At 38.6% G+C, this 21,893-nt stretch overlaps 1 protein-coding gene across 4 annotated transcripts in view; it reads left to right on the forward strand.

Moving 5' to 3' along the window:
- syt10 (synaptotagmin 10) overlaps positions 1 to 21,893 on the forward strand; it is a 63,540-nt gene that overhangs the window by 26,508 nt on the left and 15,139 nt on the right. For all 4 annotated transcript variants that reach the window (XR_010006895.1, XR_010006896.1, XR_010006897.1 and 1 more), the window contains 3 exons: positions 6,437 to 7,001; positions 19,104 to 19,224; positions 20,430 to 20,601. Coding sequence is in view for 1 of the 4 variants with exons in the window: in XM_003228605.4 (XP_003228653.1) it covers positions 6,437 to 7,001; positions 19,104 to 19,224; positions 20,430 to 20,601 (858 nt within the window). In the remaining 3 variants the exon portion in view is untranslated. The remainder of the gene's footprint in view (positions 1 to 6,436; positions 7,002 to 19,103; positions 19,225 to 20,429; positions 20,602 to 21,893) is intronic.

A 21,893-nucleotide genomic window follows, 5' to 3' on the forward strand; every position in this document is an offset into this window, starting at 1 on the left:
CCAGCTTGGATCTTGCAAATTGATTAGATTATTCCACATCTAATGTGGACTTCCTCTTTTCTGACTGCTTTCAACTTTCACAACCATATACAGAAATTGGAAATATAGTTGTGTGGTTGATCCTGGCCTTATTAAGCAGTGGTATGTCTTTAAACCTCAAGGCCTTATCCAATTCCTTCATAGCTGTCTAGCCATGTCCTTGTCTTCTCATTTCTTGAGTACAGTCTCACTTTTGATTTATAACTGAGCCAAAGTATAAAGTGCCTGGCTTTTTTGATGTCTTTGTCATTCACTTTAAAGCTGTTGCTGTTCCTGTAATGTTGCATAATTATGCACCTCCCCATTTTAAGCTCATAACAATCCCATGAGGTAGAACTATGACAGGACACCATGAAAGTGGAAAAAATGAAATCAGAAAACTTTTTTTACTTTAAGTGAACAACTTTCTTGGGAATCTTTAGGTCCTTCAATGCAATTCTGTGGTCAACTTCCACCAGAAGGAATTGTGCTAAAGGTCCTACAATTGTCTAGAGAAATATTTTCTCTATCTCCCTGTCTCCCAGCATAAAATTCAGTAAAGAAGTTGACCACAGATTCCAGAAGAACATGTTAAACAAATCTATGAATTATCAATTCTGTGAAACTGTATCCTAAAAATGGAGGATTGAGAGTATGAACTTCAGAATAGCTCAGTGGTTCTCAATGTGGGGTTCCCAGATGTTTTTGGCCTTCAACTCCCAGAAAGCCTAACAGCTGGTAAACTGGCTGGGATTTCTGAGAGTTGTAAACCAAAAACATTTGGGGACCCCCAGGTTGAGAACCACTGATATAACTATCCAAGTTGAAGAACTTTCTCTTCAAAATAGGTTCAGCACTTTGGATAGCTCAGTGCCACTAGTCATCGCTGAGTAGCCATGCACTAAAGTTCTTCAGCTAATGCTGCTTCTTGAATCTTAGGACCCAGTTTTTTCCCATGAGATATAGGATTTTGAGAAGTTTTTTTTTGTTTTGTTTTTTGTACTACAGCTCCTAGCCAGCCTGACTGAAATTCTCAGTTCTAGTTAATTAACTGACCTCAATGGTCCTTCAGAATCATTCGGCAGTTGTGTACGGTCATCTGCAACTCCAGCCTTGCCTGTACATAAGAAAGCTTTTTCAGATACCATTACTAGCTAAAGTATTTTTTAATAAAGAAAAGGTTAAAATGAGTTTTCAAGCTTCAGCATGAGGTGAAAAAACAATACCATGAAAAAATATTCTCATAATTATTGCAAATCCACTGAACTTTTTGTCCTCTCTCTTAATAGAACAGCCAGGAAGAAATAAATGAAGATCAGAACAGATATTAGAAAAGTGATATTAAAATAAAATTATATTAAATAATACAAATTCATGGGAGAGGCAGGCAACTTTCATAAAATACAAGGAAACAAGTTATGTTTATTTTAAACTTGTAACAATGATGCAGCAGCTATGTAGATTAACAGCATCAGTTTGACTCTACTGGTCAAGCTATTTTTCAGGTTGATTGTTTATTAAAAGGGAAGTAACAAATGCCTCTTTGTGAAAGGATGTTTCCCTTGCTTAAGAGATGCAGAAATAAGTTGGAATATATGGATCACCTACAGGTCTTCTGGATGGATGGATGCTTTCATTCATTCCACCAGATGAACCAACTACTATTTCCTCCATTTACAAGTTTCCACTGGTTAAAAAAAACCATACTTTTACATATTTCAGTGCATATACTTGTGAGAAAGTCATTTGTTTCTCAGAACGCTAATCTGAACGCATACTGCTTTAGGTCCTGGTTCTGGAGAAAGGATAGGATATAAATGCAAAGGAGGGGGAGGAGCAAATAGTAATGATGATAACAATAATATTTTTTTATACTTCTTAGCAAATCAGTTTCTAGGGGGTACCAGATTGGAAAGCCTTAAGTGGACTCCAGTTTAGTTTGTCTTTGCACCTAAAGTATCCCGTCATTAGCAGCAAAAGGGCAGCAAGAACTGATAAGGGTTGCTGTGAATTTTATGGGCTGTATGGCCATGTTCCAGAAGCATTCTCTCCTGACATTTCACACACATCTATGGCAGGCATCCTCAGAGATTGTGAGGTACTGTATATTGGAAACTAAGCAAGGGAAGCTTGTATATCAACCAGAGCTAAACCGCTAAAATGAATTCTGGTGTTTTTAGGGAATTTAGCCCTAAACTACATACTATACCTAAAAATACCCATCATACATTCACAGTTAAATAGCAAAACAAATACAGATGTCATAGAATGTAACAGTTAAATGTAACGGAGATAATACAATGCAATCCTGGTATTTAAAGTGGGATCATAATCCTGCAAAGGTGTAGTGTGAAAGGGTCCCAGGCTTTGTCATCTAAAATGGGTGGGGGGAGTCCAAGGCTCTGTCCAAATGTATGGAAAGTACAACCAAGTCTGTGCAAGCCATGCAAGCGCAATTCAGTTGGTAGTTTTCCCTTCTGTTGCTTCCTCCAACCCGCTGCTCCAGCTAGCAATGAATTTTCTTTGCCTGCATTGAATTGTGGCTGCTTTCTCTGGATTTCCAGCCAATGCTGTGTCACCGATTGTCTGGATGCTTCTGGTGTGGTTATATATTTTTTTAGCTTACCCAAGAACCAGAAGAGATGGGCGATAAAATAAATCAAAGTGCAGAGAGAGAAAGAGTGCAGCAGGTGCAAGCCATTAACTGTGCAGCCTCCCAGCAACCTCATTTGCCGACATGCGCTTCTGATGCTTCAGCATGGCAATCATTCTAATCCCATTGTTCCTACAGACCAGAAAAAAACATTCCCAGGTTGCCATGGGTACAAAAACACATTTAAATAATTAACACATCAATTAAGTGTCTAACTGAAACGTTGTGACTCAGAAACAAGGCAAAGTACATGTGATACCAGGACAGTGGCTTACTAGATCCTGTGTTCCATTGTATATAACTCCTTCTTGGAGTAGAATCTAATTGACTGATTTTGACTAACCAGAGAGAGAACCAAAAGACATTGCAATCCAGTGGTTACAGTCTTTTTAAAAAACAGGAAAGAAATGGAATGGGGCATTTGGGAACTTGAAAAAAATCTCAATTTTCTTTTTCTCTCTTAAAAAAAAAGGTATTCAGCAGCTATTATCTGTGTGATGTAGTAGTTTGAGTGTTGGACTGTAACTCTGGAGATCACAGTTTAATTCTCTGCTCAGCCATAGAATCCCAGTAGGTGATTTTGGGCAAGTCACACAGCTAAAGAAAAACCCATGATAGATTCACTTTAGGACTGCCATAAATCAGAAACAATTTGAAGGCATATAACAACAGAGTAAATTATCCTGGTTATACACACTATGAAAGGTTAGAAACTATAACGTTTAATGTTCAGCTTTGTCCATTTTACATGCTTACATTGAATAATGTTCCATAATCATGATCAATGTGGTCATCATCATCATATGAATAAACAAGACAAACTATTAATCAACATTTCTGAACTGTAAAAGTTAAAATTGGAAACTCTAAAACAGCATAAAATGATCTTGGATTAGGCTGAAGCTTTCCTCCGCCCCTTTTGTCTGGCATGATGCCAAATAAGATCGGAAATGCTTGTTTTGACTTTAGCTAACTGCAAATCAGTATTAAATCCAGCCATGAGCAGGCTGTAGGTAACACTTAGAAATGTTACTTTTGGGACTACAACTCCCAGAATCCCTTCAGCCAGAGTTTAGTGTTCTTGTTGCTTGACCCTATGAGTGGGAGACTTCCAAGATCTCTAATCATAAAGTGCCCTGGTTCTGGTCTTGCAACCTCAGGTCTGGGGCTTCCTTGATTGAACCAACAATCCACAATGAATCATGTTGTCTCATGATGTGTCCAAAGTATGGCAACCTTAGTTTAGTAATCTTTGTGTCTAGTATTCAAGCTTGGGTACTGTTCCATTATCTGGGCAGAAGCCACTAGGGGCACTAAAGAGAGAATAGTCCAATTTATTGAGGTGGAGGGAGGGTTGAAGGAGGAAAACCATTTCCCTCTGTTTTCCTGTTATTTCCCCACCCATGTCCCCATCGTTGAAATAACCCTCGTTTATTATATTGGGGGGGGGGGGGGTGAAATAACCAGTAAAAATGGGGAAAATAGTTTTCCTCCTGTAAAATGGACTGTCCTTCTCTCTCTAGCGCTCCCTAGTGACCTCCTTCCAGATAATGGAACACTACCCAGGCTTAAATTGCGAAATTGTAAAGGTTGCTCTTACATAAAACTTCTATTCCCAAAAAAATTGACAGCCTTTGTCTCCATAAAAAACTCAATGGAAAACTATTTCTGAAAATTTTATCCAATTAATCAAAGAAATTTTAACCTTGTGGGCCGATTAAGTTTTTAAAAGAACACACTTAAAATATATTGGTATGTTGCATAACCTTCTCCCACTTTGCAGTTATTTGTATGATTTTTGGTAACCACAGTCTTTCCATAACCGTCTATAATGCCTAAAAAAGTAACCCAATTCTGACAGAAAAGGTACAGCCATTTGTTGTTTTTAATACTGTTGGACAGCATGCATTTAAAATTAGGTTACATTTCAGCTTCAGCTGTACTAAATTCACAGTCAGCTTTTAGATGGTATGCCTTTGGCAGGACCCACTGGTTTGGGTTGCTTTACTTGTAATGTGCCACATGCATTGATGGCCCAATATAAATAGAAGAGGAGGAGGGCAGCAATACCAGCAAATAGTGATAGCTGGTGGTTCTCAGTGAGGTAGAGAATCCACTCAAGAATTTTGTTTGGGTGGAAAAAGCACTGACTGGGATCAGGAACCAGAGAGAGAGGAGAGAGGGGGCTGTTTTCTGGCATGGAGCTGCCATCCAGGCCAAGAATGGAGATGGTCATCAGAAGTTGCACTGCCGCTTCCCACTCTAGACCATGTTCTGTGTGGAGATAGTAGTGGAGGAAGAGCAGCAGTTACATAACCACTACTTGTGGAAAGTTTGGTTGCAAACACCCCTCTCCTCTCCCCAAAGATGAGAGATCCTGGAGAATGTGCACTTCAAAGCTGGAGCTTTTTGCCACCTCTGCTGCTGATCTATACTATCTATGCATCTATATAAAAGTCAAAATATACAGGTGTTTTTGTTCGTAGGTTTGTACCACAAAGGCTCTTACATGGCCTGGTGGCTCTGGACCAAACGTAGCTCATATACTCTTCATTATCCAACAAACACCATTTTGTCTGGGGTGAGGGGCCGAAAAAGGAAAAATGGCAGTTTATATGCAGATGCAACCATAAGAGTTTATAGGCAGAAAGGATGAGCTACCAGTAGATAAAATGGGCACCCCACGAGGCATGCAACACAGCTCTGAAGGCCACAGTCAGGTCATCCACCCCATAAAGAGGTAAGCAATCCATTTTGGAAAGTGTGAGTGGGTGCCTGTGCTTTGCTCTGAATTAGAGAGACTGTGACTTCCAAGAAAAAGCCAGATGAAGGAAAGAAAAGGGGAATGGTATGAGTGGAGGGGAGGAAAGAAAGAGAAAAAACACAAAATAAAAGAAAGGAAGGGAAAAGGGAATGAAGAAAGAAAAAGAGACGACAAAGAGAAGGAAAGAAGGGGAAGGTGTATGAAAGAAAGCATGGGAAGAAAGGGAAGAAGAAGAAAGAGAGAAACAAGGTGTACAATGGGAAGGGAGAGAAAAAAGAAAGAGCCACCAAGAAAATGCCAACCCAGGCAATGCCAGAATACCTGTACCATATTCCAAAATTCAATATATTGTGAATACCTCTGACCTCAAACATTTCAAGTAAGGGATACTCAACTTGTGTTACGTAACATATTCCAAAATGCAGTAAACCACCCTTGCTGTGTTTTATACCCTTCTGATCATCCTGCTCAGTGGGACCTTGGACCTTGACTACAAAGTCTATCACAGGAAGCATTGCAATGTAGGGGTGTTTTAGTGGAGCATGAAATCTTTATCATGGTTCCTTGTCTAATCTCACCCCACTTACTTGATTCTTCAGGGTGTGCTTCTGCTTCCCAAATGCAGAGTAACCAAAAATAGCATGTAGATTTCTCATTAGTTGTCTTTTCTCTGCATTCAGCATGACAATTGCATCAAGCCTGTTCTCTCGGGGCCTTGCCTTCTAAATCTGTTCTAATTTTTGCTATAATGTAATAGTTGAGCTCCTTCCTCAGTGCCCCTCCTGCAAATCATTAACGTTCTTCCTGAACCAAATTATAGAGTTATCGTCTTGGATTACTTAAGTGTTGTTGGTAATTGTTCTCTCCAGGAAATTATAACAATAATGGAAACTTGTTAAATGCAAGCTCTTGATTTACTTCTTTCATTTTTAGCAATATGGAAATTATTTCCTTTCCCTTTGAGATAATCAAAGGTAATTTCTTTGTCTTTGTGTATACAGGCACAATTCTTTCAGGAGACATTTGCCAAGACAAATGCAGGTGTCCAGCATTGATTTTAACATGGGGACAGATCCGGTTTTACAAAGAGGTGAGACAACTACCAGCATTGGAAGGATAAAACCTGAGCTTTACAAACAGAAGTCTGTGGATTCAGAAGGAAAGAAAGAGGATGTGAAAACCTGTGGGAAACTTAGCTTTACCCTCAAGTACGATTATGAGAATGAATTGCTGTTGGTGACCATTGTCAAAGCTTTGGATTTACCAGCAAAAGACTTCACTGGTACATCAGATCCTTACGTGAAAATCTACCTTCTTCCAGACAGAAAAAAGAAGTTTCAGACAAGGGTTCATAGAAAGACTTTAAACCCTGTCTTTGATGAAACATTTCAGTTTCCTGTAGCCTATGATCAACTTTGCAACAGGAAATTGCATTTCAGTGTCTATGACTTTGACAGGTTTTCGAGACATGATATGATTGGGGAAGTTATTCTTGACAACTTTTTTGAAGTGTCCGATCTCTCTAGAGAGGCCACAGTATGGAAAGATATCCATTATGCCACTACAGTAAGTATGGCATCTCAACATATTACACTATATTAAATAATGATGTGTGCGATACCTTTATGACAGTGCTGTCCCATGTGGAAAATTCATATTTATCAATGTAACAATTATCAATGTAGGACAATTTCAAATGCCGCTTTTTAACTTTGTGAACTGCCACATATATACTCCACTCTGTATTTTTTACGTGTTACTCAAATTGATTCTACCTTAGATTTTTAATTGTTTCCTATAATTAATTCATGATTTAATCATTATGCATGTATCCCACCTTTCCTACACTGAGTTTAAGACAGCATACATAGCTGTCCTCCTCTTCATCCTAAACGCTAGATGAAGAGCAAAAGGAGAAAAAGAAAGAAAGCAACATTGGACCAAAATTTCCAATGAATGTCATGGTTTATTGGACCTAGATCTTTCAAGCCCTGGTACAATACCTTAATCCCAGAACCACACTGTACCTTTCTCAGTTCATATCCCAATAGATCTACTGTTTATTCTGTCCTAAAAATATCCATCTGTTCCTAATCTTTGCTACCTTTGAAACTATTACCATCTTTAAAAGTAGCTTGGTTTCTCAGCATTGTTCAGTATTGTTGGTTTGTTATAAAAAAGACAGTCTTGAAGCTGTTAACAAGTAGTTATTATTTACCAGGAGCTGGGGAAAGTGGGATGTGGAGGTAATATCTTTAGAAGAGCAAATGTCTGAAACAGCTATGATTTTAATAAACCATTTGCCTTTTGAAAGTAGCTGATGTTACACTTGACTTCAAGAAATATAACACAATGGCGCTAAAAGCTGTAGACAAATATTCAAAGAAGAATAAAGATTAAACAAAGAAAAACATTAACATAAAGTATTAAAAAGCTGCCTTTTATTATGATGCCTTCCCAAGGGCTTCAGTAGTGCATGCATTGCTAACCATACCTACTTTAATAGCAGATAGTAAAGAAGAACAGGTCTTAATGGTGGACTGGGTTGCATGGGTAAAGTTGGAGTTTCAGATAATATGGTCATAAACCATTTAGAAATTTAAAGGCTCAAGAATCATTGCTACAAGCTATGGCAGTAAGCTATGTACTAGAACAAATTTTCTGCAATATGTCTATAATATGGAGTAAATCAATTCTGAGATAATTAATTGGTGTTCTTCAAATGCATTTTTGTTGTAGAAATGTGATTGGTGACGGGTAGGCCTTAAATTTTGTAGTTAAGAGGATTATGAACTGGCTGGAGACATGTTGAATTTGTTAGTTGCAATGGTGAACATTGCTGAATAGCTGAAAACTGGACCTTCCAAGAGCAGCAACTGGATAGGCATCCTGCTGAACAAACAAGAACGAAAGGGAGGAGAAATGGTCATTGTAATGTGCCTCCAAATCAACATATGGCAACCGTATCATAGGATATTATTGGCAAGATTTATTCAGAGTAGGTTGCTATTGCCTTTCCCTTGGACTAAGAGAATGCCCAAAGTCACGTTGTGGGCTTCCATGACTAAACAGGGATTCAGTGCCTGCTCAGTGATAACACAAAGTGAGACGGCCACCAAATTCCACTGACTGCTCTTGGTTGGAGGAGCAGATTTGTACCTTTACACTGACGTTTAAACCAGATTACTATACTGCAGACAAATAAAAAACACTTGCATAATGGGGCATTGGATATCTCCTTATAGAAACATATAAAAAGTCAATTCCTGACATTGTACTCTAGCATCATGTTTTCACTCTTGTTATGTACCTTTAAGGTTGCTCCAAGTTGTAGTGACTTATAACATGTCAAAGGAAATACAGCATTGACTTTTTCTTATGTTGAAATACTTTGAAGCGCACAAGGTCAACCAGTGAGTTTCCATGGCTGAGTGGGGATTTGAACCCTTGGCTTCTGGAGTCCTAGCTTCATGGTCAAACTATTGCACCTTGCCAGTTTTCCATCATGCTATAAATCATTACACATATGTAAGAGAATACAGTACTGTGAATATCAAATAAATTTCACAGTAACTTTTTTTGTCTGATCCCTTGCAAAAGTGAAACAAGGTTTGGCAATGTATATGTACAACTTTAGCATGAAGGGGGAAGTAAGAGATTTTGCAGTTATAATAAAATTTTAAGATGTAACTATATATCTACCTTAATCCTGTGTAGCTAAACAATCTGAACAAGGTATTTACACTTCCTTATAGAGCTTTGAGGGCATTAAGTTCCTGTGGTAAACTATGAAATTTCTTTGGCCATTCTTACTGAACTAGAGATGTGTAAGCAATATGTTCCCATGGACCTTTTATGCAGACATCTTTTCATCTATATTATCTGAATTGGAAATACATTTCATTCCGAAATCTGTATATAAAAGTACACCTGCATATGCATCATTTAAAATAACTATGTATGAAAAAGCATGTGTAAAAAATTCACACCACTCAAAATAGTGCAAAGAGACAGCAGAAGCACATCATAGTTTCTTCAGGGATGTCTGCCATCAATGCACACGGGCTAGAAACAGAGGTCCCAAATGTGCATTTTTTAAAAACTTGAAAAAGGATATACATTTCAACCCATTAAAAGATATAAAAAGGTTATCTTCTAATGCAAATGTAGACTAGATGTGAAAGTGGAAAAAGAAGGACATCTGTAGATCTGAACTTGATAGGTAGTCACATCTAAAGTCCCCCCAACCAGACCCTGCCCCATCGTGACAAATGGGTGATCCTTTAACTAAGCCAGTGACTGCCAACTGTAGGAATTCACTACACTAACAATTTCCCCCAAAAATAAAATTTCCAAGCTCTGATTACATCTCCACATTCTTGAAACACTGATGATAAAAAGGTAAATGAAATTTGATTATTGCAAATGGAGATGCTAAAAGGGAACCAAGTCATATAGTCTTATGATTTAGAACAGCATCAGAGTCCGAAAGTTGCATGAGCTGGCCAGCTCTGCCTTCTAAAAAAGATTTTTTATTGTTGTTAACTATCTTCAAGTTGATTTTGACTTATAGCAACCCTATGAATAAGTCACCCTGTCTCAGCCCTGTTCAGATCTTGCAGACTGAGAACTATTGCTTCCTTGATTGTGTTAATCCATCTGGAATGTGGTCTTCCTCTTTCCTGATTGCCCTCCCCTTTACCAAGCATTATTGTCTTTTTAGTAAGTCGCCTCTTCTCATGATATGACCAAGGTAGCTTCAGATTAGTCATCTTCCATTCTATGGAGAGTTCACGTCTGATTGGCTCTAGGACCCATTTATTTGTCTTTTTAGCAGACCACACTATCCACTAAACATGTCTCCAGCACCACATCCCAAAGGTACAATACCACTGACAGAGCTTTGCTAATTTGCATGGAACTGAACATTAATGTTTTCATGGCCTCTGACATTAGTACAAGTCCCTTCAGCTTTTGGAGATACACAGAGACAATTAAAGTCTGTGGCTTACTGCGATTATGACCTGATTTACTGTTAATAAAATGTTGTGGGGTTTGTTTTGTTTTTAAAATGTGAAATAATTAACTAGTCATTTCACAGTAGTGGAGTCTCTGTGGAAGCTTACAGAAAGTATGTTTCTATCTTTAGGAAAAGTTTGGGGAAATGTACTTCTTTGAACTACTTTTCCCACAGTCCTCCAGCCAGCATGCCATGCATGGAGGATTAAGTAATGAGAATTTAAAATAGTCTTATTTTCTCCCAGATTCGCTAGCTATCAAAACTGTCCGTTATCTGAAGAGCTACAGGCAGACTTTTAACCTGGGACTTGGCTATAACTCACTTGTTGCAACAGCTCTACTGGCTGAAAGTCTGTTTCTGGACACATTTCTTAGTACCGGTTACAACTCTAGACTAGGCTATTTGAAGGACCATATTATCTCATATGAACCTGGGTTTTGAGATCTTCTAGTAAGACCCTTCTGTCTGCCACACCATCCTCACATATACAGTATGTTTGGTAAGACTATGAAAGAAGGCTTCTCGGTGCTGCCCTCAGAGAAATTAAATGGCCATCCTTCCAACTACCTTTCCAGAAGTAGGTAAATACTTTTTTAATTTGGCAGGCCTTTGTGGCTTGATTACTTAGAGGGAACAGTCCTTGTATCAGGTGCTGGATTTTCTAATTTTTTTTTCTTTTTAATGGTTTGTCTTTTCAACTGCTGTTAATTACTTTTTGACTTCTATATGCTCTGAAACTATATCTGTTTTAAATGTTTTAAACTGCTTTGAGTCCCTAATTAGGAAAAAGTAGAGTGATTATAGTAACAACAACAATTGGCCATCCAAGGCTATGGTATGTCTGTCTACATATCAGTGTAGTTCTCATTGTACAGCAAATTCATAGTTTGCTTTTGGGATATTTTTCCAAATACTTTGAGCCACTCTTAGTTGAATCTGTGGGTGCAGAACCTGTAGATCTAGAGGGCCAGTTGTATATAATCTGAGAATTAGCTCAGTGTGTCATGAATACTTTTAAAACAAAGGTTAAAACATCCTGCTCAGACTGAACAGAATATCCCACTTCTGACACCAAAAATGTTATGAATAACTTTCAATAACTTTAAAAGCATAGGTTCTTTTTATTGCAGTTTCAGTGTGAGAGGTATATCAGAACCTTTACAGAACAACATCTAGACATTAGACATACAGACATACAGATTCTATGTAACTACACTGGATTCACAAACAACTTACAGTTACTTTGGCTAACAAACAAAGGGGGTTTCACTCAGCATTCACACACATCTACATGCATCCATCTTCATGCACCCAAATATTATCATATTCTTTATCCCTTCTTGGAGAAGCACCTGCTTAGGCCAGACCCAGCTTCCACTGCAGCCTGCCAACATATAGTTCAAAAGGCCAAATGCCAAAACTTCTCCTTCCCTAAGAACAATGCCAAGGATCAGACCCTTGTTTTTCATACAGCAGAACTGACTCCCTGCAACACGTTTCATGACTCCAAAATGCACTCCTTCCTCTTCCCTTGAGAAATGGAGGCAAGTGACTAGACTGCTTCCCTGCAAATCTACCACTTTTCCATAACACCATCTCCACTGAGCTTGGCAGGTGAACAGTGTCTCTGTTTGTCACAATTTTGGGACTGTCATAGAGTCACTTATATAGCAATATTTTGCTGATGTTGTTCCAAAGTTGTAAATGAATGATAGACATCTTCCATCCTGGTATATTCTGGCTCCATCTCAGTTTCCTGGACCAGATGTTGATTCTTCTTGATTGGTGTTGACCTTGTGTTGACTTCCTTCTTAATAGTTGTAAACATTCCTTAACTTGATGAAAACATTTCTCTTATCATTCACAGTTTTTATCACAGTTTACCAGGCAGGTTAACTATTTCAGGTCTCATTAGCAACTTTTAATTACAGTTCAGCAAGCAAGTAGTTGGAATGGTGTCTTCAAAATTACTAGCTCTCATTCAGTCATTTTCCATTCATACTCACACATAATATATTCATATTTTTGTCACAAGTGCCTCTTACCTTATGTACTCAGCCTTAGGGGCATAAGTTTAAAGGCCTGGGAAATGCTTGATCCTATCATTCATTAGCTGGCCTTGCATCTGATAGTTGAAAACATTTTAGGGTAAATGTGCTGTTTGTAGGATGCACGTAACCAATAGCTATTTCTGTGGTCCCATGCCACAACTACCATTATAAAAATTATCATTTGCATGTTCAAAACAAGAAGATGCATACTCCTGGAAGTCTCTGGGGATGTTAATATATGGGACATGATTGCATTCACAGCTATTTAAAATTTGGAAAGTAGAACTTAAAGGTCAAAGGTATCTAGTGAGCAGACCTGGTCTTAATACAGATTAAGCATCTTTTATCCGGAATTCCAAAATCCAAAATAATGCACACAGGTGGCTAAGATGGTGCCGTCTTTGCTTTCTGATGGTTCCGTGTATACTAACATGGTTTCATGCAAAAAATTATAAAATATATATAATTATCTTCAGACTATGTGTATCAGGTATCTATGAGGTATAAATCAATTCCATGTTTAGACTTGGTCCCATCTCATATATGCAAATATAGATATTCCAAAATCCAAAAAAACCTAAAATTCCATGTTTTATTCCAAGCATTTTGGATGAGGGAACCCCTGGTAGCACAGTGAGTTAAACCACTGAGCTGCTAAATTTGCTGACTGAAAGGTCGGTAATTCGAATCCAGGGAGCAGGGTGAGTTCCTGCTGTTAGCCCCAGCTTCTGCCAACCTAGCAGTTCGGTCAATAGGTACTGCTCTGATGGGAAGGTAACTGCTCCATGCAGCTATGCCAGTCACATGACCTTAGAGGTGTCTACGGACAATGCCAGCTTTTCGTTTTAGAAATGGAGATGAGCACCAACCCCCAGAGTCGGACACAACTCGACTTAATGTCAGGGGCAAACTTTACCTTTTACCTTATTTTGGATGAGAGATACTCAACCTATACATCTCAATATGAGCATGAAGATCTCCAGATAAATCTTTGCTATGATCTGCTAATGTTGTCATGCCCATCCAAAATTCTGGCCAAGGAGAAAGATGTAATTCTTTGTGTATAGTTTTCCCCTTGGCTGAAATTTGCTGCTATTAACGGCCTGAGGCTTCTATTGATTTTTCTCAGAAGAGCATGCAGGCAACTGTATCACATAAGGGCTAATAGACAGTATGTGAGCACTGACATCTCAACGGGTGAAAAAGTGCAAATGGAATGAATTAAAATCTGTTCCTATTAAAAGCACACCTACTGACCAACATGGGGCAGCTGCTTTAGAAGGCAGAAAGTTGCCAAGAAACCTGATCACATATTTCATGCTTTCCATTTTTAGTGGTCCTAAGACTGAGAGCTATTTGCACACATTTAGAGTTATATAATCAGCTTCAGGTTAATATGCAATAAGAGGAAACAAAACAGCCCCATTCCAGTCCCACATGGAAGAGTCTTGGGAAAGGAGGCCTGAAGTGGGCTTTGCAGCCATCTGCAGCTGAACGTGACTATAAAGTTCTTGGGATGGCAATCCAGCCTTATCAAATCTCATTAGAGTGTTGTAAGTGTGTTCAACCAAACACAATTACAGAGCCTTATTCTTGTCTTCTCAGGCCCCTTCCACACAGCTGAATAAAATCCCATATTTTCTGCTTTGAACTGGAATATATTTATTTATTTATTTATTTTTCAAACTTATATGCCGCCACTCCCCTAGGGCTCGGAGCGGCTTACAAGATATATGGCAGTGTGGGCTCAGATAACCCAGTTCAAAGCGAATATTGTGGGATTTTCTGCCTTTATTTATTTATTTATTTATTTACAACATTTATATCCCGCCCTTCTCACCCGAAGAGACTCAGGTTGATATTCTGGGTTATATGGCTGTGTAGATGGGCCTTCATTTAACCTATTCACTCAACTTACTTCTTGGTATGTGTGCATGCTATGTGCCTTCAAGTCATTTCCAATTTATTACAACTCTAAGGTAAACTTAGGGCCCTTCCACACTGCCTTCCTCTATGGATGAGAGAGTGAATTGTCCATTGGGTTTCTACGCTGGAGATCTCTTACTTCTTTGTAAGAGCAGGGCTTACATGTACTCTGGTGTCCTTATTCCTAGTTTTAGGACTTTATTACACCAACCTGCTGTGCCATCGTAGACTGGTTAGTGTCAATAATATATACATATGCAGTTGGACACCTTGGATATTATTATTTTATTGGCATTGAATTTTTGCCAGATCTGTGAATCCATTCGGGTGAGAAAGGCAGGATAGAAATGATGCAAATAAATAAATATTACACCTCTCTTCAATAGCACAAGTGTGCTGGTTTGACAATCCATGGTCAGTCTTCTGTGCACCTTTGTAACTCTACCTCTTTTACTATTCCTTACTCATTTCATTTTTATTTTTAGTGTAACTATGAAGTAATAGTATTAAAAATGGCTGGCTTGCTGGATGTTAATAGAAGCAAAGCAGTCACCTTTAAAATAGTGAAGGGAAAGGGGAGAGAGGAGACAAATCATGCCCACTCATGTAACATGGCCTCTGGTATGCCAGTACAGAAGTGAAAGTGACCCAATGCACTACCATCAATAGTGGAAACAGTAGGATAGGGAGCTATTGAATTATGTAGCTGCATCTTTAGATGAAAAGATACTCTTGCCAGCTTATATTTCAATGTGTTGTTTTATATTATATTATGTTTTCTGTGGATCATGCTTCTGTGGATCATTCACACTGCTTAACACGGTGGAAATGTCATTGTTGCTTGCAGTTTCTTTGGCACGTATTTGGAATGTTTTTGTCACATTCTCAGCAGTCTCCCAGCTGGCAAGTCATTTCTCAGCAATTTCAGGGCAAAATCTCTCTTTCTTTCTTTTCCTAACAGCTTCTGTTTGTATTTCATGTGACTCTGATGGAACACAAACAAAGCTGTTTTGAAGGTCTCCCAATAAGGTGGAGACAGACTGACAAGGACTTAACATCATATTCAAAAATTATTAACATTACACCACAGGATATTTACCACTGATTCTTTAATCACCCACAGGGTATCATTAAAAAGTAGTAGGTTTACAAAATCTTGATTATATTTTTTCCACTAAGACTATTAAATACATTCACAAATTTTCTAATATATTCTCTTTTTATTTATTATTAATAACAAATATTTATTTTTAAAAGAGAATTTTGGCTTTAAAGCTAATTGTTGAGAAAAGAATTTGTATACAGCCTAAGCTGTAAAATTTCATTGACATCTGTCAAGCCACTGTTGTGTGCCTTCAGGTTATTTCCATGACACTATCTCAGGCAAGCTTTGTATAGAGGAAGTTTGTCCTTGCCTTCCTTTTGAGGCTGGGAGATTATTACTTGTCCTAGGTCAGACAAGGCATTTCCATAACCCTGGTCTCCAGAACTGTAGTCCAATATTCAAACCACTGCATCCACTTAGTTCTATCCTATGCTTTTCCTCTTGGAGGAAATTTGGTTGACCTGCATGGATGTGAATCAGGGTCAGCCCTGAAATAAAACAGTGTCTTCACATTGGCGACCTCATAAGATGGGGCTTACATCAGTGGCATATACTGGTTGAGCAATCGTTTACTCACAGAGACTGCCGACTATCATCCCACAAAGTAGAGCGGTGGTTCTCAACCTGTGGGTTCCCAGATGCTTTGGCCTTCAACTCCCAGAAATCCTAACAGCTGGTAAACTGGCTACGATTTCTGGGAGTTGTAAGTCAAAACACCTGGGAACCCACACGTTGAGAACCACTGATGTAGAGGAACATCTGGTGGATAAACTATCATGGAACCAGCGTATGCCACTGTGATGGGGAGAAGACAGGTGGTCAATGCTTCCCCCCATGGGATGGGAAGTTGGGTGAGTTGAGTGATACAGGTTCCCCACAACTCCATATGGGCACCGCCAGATTCGCCACAATGCATGATGATTCTGGCGGCCTGACTGATGAGGTCTTAGATAATGTCGTAAGCTCAAGAAATAGAAAAAAAAAATCTAAGATTTCAGGATTTCAGAATCTTTCAGCTTTTAAGGAATTTCAGACTTTTTCAGACATGTGATAAGCAACAGTTGCTGAAATGCCCATTTCTACACCACCATTAAAGGAACAGGTGTTCTGTCTATTATTTCACCTGACAATACTACATCTGTCCCAGAAGAAAATTTTACACCCATGTTAGCAGCACACATTATCTGTGTGCAACTTTAGGCTTCTCTCTTCATGAATACCATGGAGTTCTTGTCTATTGGCCAAATCACAACAAAAAAACATCTGTTTTGATAAAGCTCTCCTAGGTATATAAGGATGGACCCTTTATCACAGCTTCTTCCCAGTGATTCTAATAAAGACTGGTTGTGGTAACTCATGGGGAGGGGGGTGAGAGAAAAAGGTAGGTCAATAAGTGAATATGGGTATGAGTTCATGTGTGAGAATGTGTAGGTCATGTCACCACCATCTGAGGTTCCAAAAAGGTCAATATAACTCCCCAGAGGTTGTTCGCCATAATGTAAAGGAACCACTATCATGGATAAAGGACCATAGTATGTTGAAAGAGGGACAAGGTTATATTTAGCTTCACCCCAATGTACTGGGGCTCTGCTTTGATACACCTTTGAAAATTCAAAGTGCTAGTTATGACTTATAAGGCCCTATATGGCTTGAGTCCAAAGTGTGTAAAAGACCATATCTTCCTGTATGGTCCTGTGACCATATCTTCCATGTTTTAAGATCTTAGGGGGACTTAGTTCTTAGGTGATGACCCAGAAGACAGCATTCATGTTTTAAAATACAATGCAAGATGCTTTGGGCTCCACATGAGAGAAAAGCTGGCCATAAATCAAATAAATAGAATAAAATAGAATAGAATAGAATAGAAATACTTCCCTAGCTCTCCACAGGGCCAGTCCTGGATGGTACACGAGGCACAGTTATGCCTTTTGCCTTGGATGTCTTGAGGTATCCTAGATTCTGTCTATGAGATTTGGATTTGTACCCCTTCCCACCCCAAGGTTTCTAAGCTCTGATTCTTCCCATGCCTTCCTGTCAAAGGATGACACCTGGCTCAGTGTTTCTTCAATTAGGCAAATATAATTTGTGAGGGCAGGGGCTTTTCTTTTCCTTTAAATGTTGTGCTATATTTTAGAATCAAGGCAAAATGAAAGCAACAAAAAGGAAGCATGCATATCACAGGACAAGAAGGCCACTAATTAAGGGGAAAAGAAAAGGCTCTGATTGTAGCTCTGGTATATCAAGTGTTCGCTTGTGCGGCAATTAAAGTAAATCAACCAAAACAGAATTATACTTATTATTGAGAGTGCTTGAATAAGTAAGTTAGCTGAACTGTAATTACCCAGAAAAATATGCATCTACATTTGATTTGAATGTGGTCTGAAGCTTAGTAGTCTTTCAGGTAAGACAGGACTAGTGATTCTTTCCACCAATCCTTTGCTCTTACGCTGGAAGAATGAATTCCATGAGTGGTGCCTAGATTCATTCTAGGTCTAAATCTGAATCTCAGTTCAGAAATTTAAATGTTCACACAGTGTGTTCACTATTGTTGAAGACCAAAAAATGGTTATACAAGTTGAATTCCCCTTATCTGGAACTCTGAAATTTAAAATTGTCCTCATGAGTGGCTGAGATAGTGACATTTCCGCTTGCTGGCCTCCTGGGGGGGCGGGGTGGCAGCTCTTGGATCATCGGTGGGGGACCCGTGAAGGTTTAGCTGACCCCTGGGTTTCAATCCACCCAGGAGAGGGGGCGAAAAACAGACCTACCCGGTCTTTATGAGAGGCTGGTGCTTGAGAGCAAAGTTTTATTAAAATATTATATAAAATATGTGAAATGTAAATGAATTTCTGATTTGACTTGGATCTCATTTCCAAGATATCTCATTATGTGTATATTTGCAAATACAGCTATTCCAAAATATGAAAAAATCCAAAATGGAAAACACTTCTAGTCCCAAACATTTCTGACAAAACCCTTTTTGTGTTTATCACATGATTTCAGGCATAGCATCTCTTTAAGAAGGATTATGCATGTCAAGATATTAGACAATAGGTTCAAGGCTTTTTAGTGCTCCTTCTTGTTGTGTACTTTCAAGTCATGTCTAGTCTATGGTGACTCTAATGTGGCCTTATCACAGGATTTTCTTGGCAAGAATTGTTCTGAAGAAGTTTCCTTTTGCCTTCCTCTGAGGCTGAGAGAGAGCGTAACGGTGTGTCTCATGGCTAAGTGGGTTTTCTACGCATCCTAATTTTGGTGCATTTTAAAGGGAAATATCTGTGCACATATACATACATTATATTTGGGCTTGAGCTGGAGGACATTTTTAAAAATAGTTGTCCTTCCTGGAAATATTAAACCTAACAATATATTTCGACTACACTGAAGAGATGGAAATTCAGGCCATTTGAGGGCCAGAGTCTCCTCTTCTAGAAATGATATAACGTTATTTAGCAAAAAGCAGGCACGAGAAAGCTAATGATCAAAACTATTATGTCTAGGTTTTTAAGTGTGTCAATAATATTGAACAGTATTTGTAAGATATTTTTCTTCTGTTTTTTTTCCAGGAAAGTGTTGATTTGGGGGAGATCATGTTTTCCCTTTGTTATTTGCCTACAGCAGGGAGAATGACCCTCACAGTCATCAAATGCAGAAATCTCAAAGCAATGGACATCACAGGCTCATCAGGTGATCACATACCGTCCAACTTACCCCACATGTTCTAAATACATGGGGGAATATCAGGATTTCAAGGCACTTGATTTTGAGTTTATGGTCAATAAGGTCTAAATCATTCGTTAGCGATCTGTTTGGGGTTTCTAACCTCTTGATCCCACTATCACGTCTTATTTTGCATTTACTCAAAAGATATACAGAAAGAAAATATACAGAAACACACCATGCATCTTAGGAAATATACAAAGGCTGTAGAACTAATTTGACACCATTTTAATCATGGGAAAATGTAGTTTGGTGAAGCCCCAGCACTCATTAGCAGATAATTTAGGCTGGAGAAGAAATCATAAAGCAGAATCATAAAACTGAATCATTTTCCAAATTCACTACATGAATATAATCGGTTTTATAGATAGTGCAAAACATATAGCACACTATTAAAATCATATTATGTGTTGTTGTTCATTCACTAATGTGGAAGGAATCGTTTGGACAGCTTTGCTGAGCACTTTTTCATCAACCTAAATTATGTGATGCTCTTTGTAAACTTGACTGTTTCAGTAATTCTTGACTCCATGTCATTCTAAAGAGGTTAAATGGTATCATTAGCTCCTATATCTCTGTCTAAACCTGACAGATTTCATGGATATTAGAGTTGGGCCTGGATACCATTTCATCTGTTTCTTTCATGTTTTTGTACTGTTCCGTCCATTCATTATATAGGCCTGCCAGGCCTACGAGCGTTCAGCACTCGGCGCTAGACCCAGCAGGCAGGGCCTATAGGCCCTAGCAGGCCCTAGTGCTTTGCCACCCAAGATCTGAACATCTTTAGTTTTTTCTGGACCTTGGGTGGAAAAGTTCATTTGTATAGATGCCCATTTTCGGAGGCAGCAAATGGAAACAGAAACTGAGCCATACGACTTGGGCAAATAGAAACAGGTGGTGACTCCATACAAATGCACGAGACTTATGGATATCTTCTCTCCATTGGAGTTTCAAAAGAAATAACCAAGAGGAAACATGAACACATGGCAGCCATCCATAACATAGCAATGGTAGGATGATCCTCTGGATACCAGAATATCATTCTGCCAATGCCCACACATGGAGGGCTTGATCATTTTTTCTTAAAAGTAATTTTCCAAGCTATGTTTTATCGTGTCCCTGTACTCCCACACTTTGCTTCCAGTTGTTAAACTCCCTTCTTCTAATCTCAGATCCGTATGTCAAAGTATCCCTCATGTGCGATGGGCGGCGACTGAAGAAGAGGAAAACAACTATTAAAAAGAACACTCTTAATCCAGTATACAATGAGGCCATTGTTTTTGACATCCCTCCAGAGAATGTGGACCAAGTCAGTCTCTCCATTGCTGTTATGGACTATGACCGGTAGGTTCATTTTCTAGAGATTTTAAGATTTTTTGCTATATTTTTTTAATTATATGGGTTAGATCCAGTTGCGAACATTTCTCTTCTCCAACCAGCCAGTGACCCATTCCTTCTAAAGTTTTTCAGACCTCACTGGCCTTTTTCCTAAAATAAGCTTGGGCACTTTTAAGCCACTCCCACACTCAACCAGTGTTCCTATATATAAGAATTCTAATTTGTTTAAGACCTGTTCTATCTTGTTAGTTTCCATTATCAGCTATAAAGTGTATCTAGTTCTTATGGTTAATGGAAATTATTTGATAAATGTTAAAAGGACACATTGAAAGTGTGCACAAAAGGAGAAGCCAAACAATAAATCCAGAACTTCCTCTGTTGCTGCCAAGGTTACCTATGTGGGTTCACAGTGCTGATAAAGTGTGTGTGTGTGTGTGTGTGTTACAATTTAGTAGAAATACCAACCTTAGCAGGAACTGTAGAATTCATCATACGAGGAATCTCAGCTTTTGTCTTTACTTTTAGAGCAAGTTCCTGGGCCTTATGGACATGAAAATATGCATGAAATAATATTTTCATGTCCATAAGGCCAATAACCAGGCCACTTGACTTATCAGGTGACCTGGTTATAGGTTTGCTCATGAAAAGGAATTTATTACTATAGTAACTCCAGGAAAGATTAGAAAATCATGTTGGTGAATCAGCTTTACATTTACACAAAATGCATTCTGTCCCACATTCTGACAGACCAGAACCTGAACAAAATAGACCCCCTTTATTCAGCATCCCTTCATTGTAATATAGAAGGTGTCAAGCAGAGTTACATTGAGCATCTGCCAGAGTAACATTACATCCAATTAACATTCCTAGCTGGATGTTTGCATTGTTTTCCCAGGAAAGGCATCAAAACTGACTTTCCTAAGTCCCCTTACTATTGGAAGGTCTTTAACACTTACATAACAAGGAGAAAAAGACATGCTGGAAATAACTCTAGCTCTCTCAGCTTGTTTTTTGAAATGAAAGACCTTGAAACTGAAGAACACGCCTCTAAAGAAATGAAAGCATTTTTCCAAGTTAGTCCAGAGAAAGCCATGTCAGGTTGAATCTACACTGCAATATAATTCAATTTCAGAATGCGAATTAACTGCATTGAGCTGGATTATATGAGCCTACACTGCCATATAATCCAGTTCTATGCAGTTAATCTGCATTCTGAAAATGGATTATATGGCAGTGTAGATCCAGCCTTAGATGCCCTTTCCCCTTAAATGGTGGTATCCTCTTCCTCAAGAATAACT

Source organism: Anolis carolinensis, chromosome 5, assembly GCF_035594765.1.
Source record: "Anolis carolinensis isolate JA03-04 chromosome 5, rAnoCar3.1.pri, whole genome shotgun sequence".
NCBI lineage: Eukaryota > Metazoa > Chordata > Lepidosauria > Squamata > Dactyloidae > Anolis > Anolis carolinensis.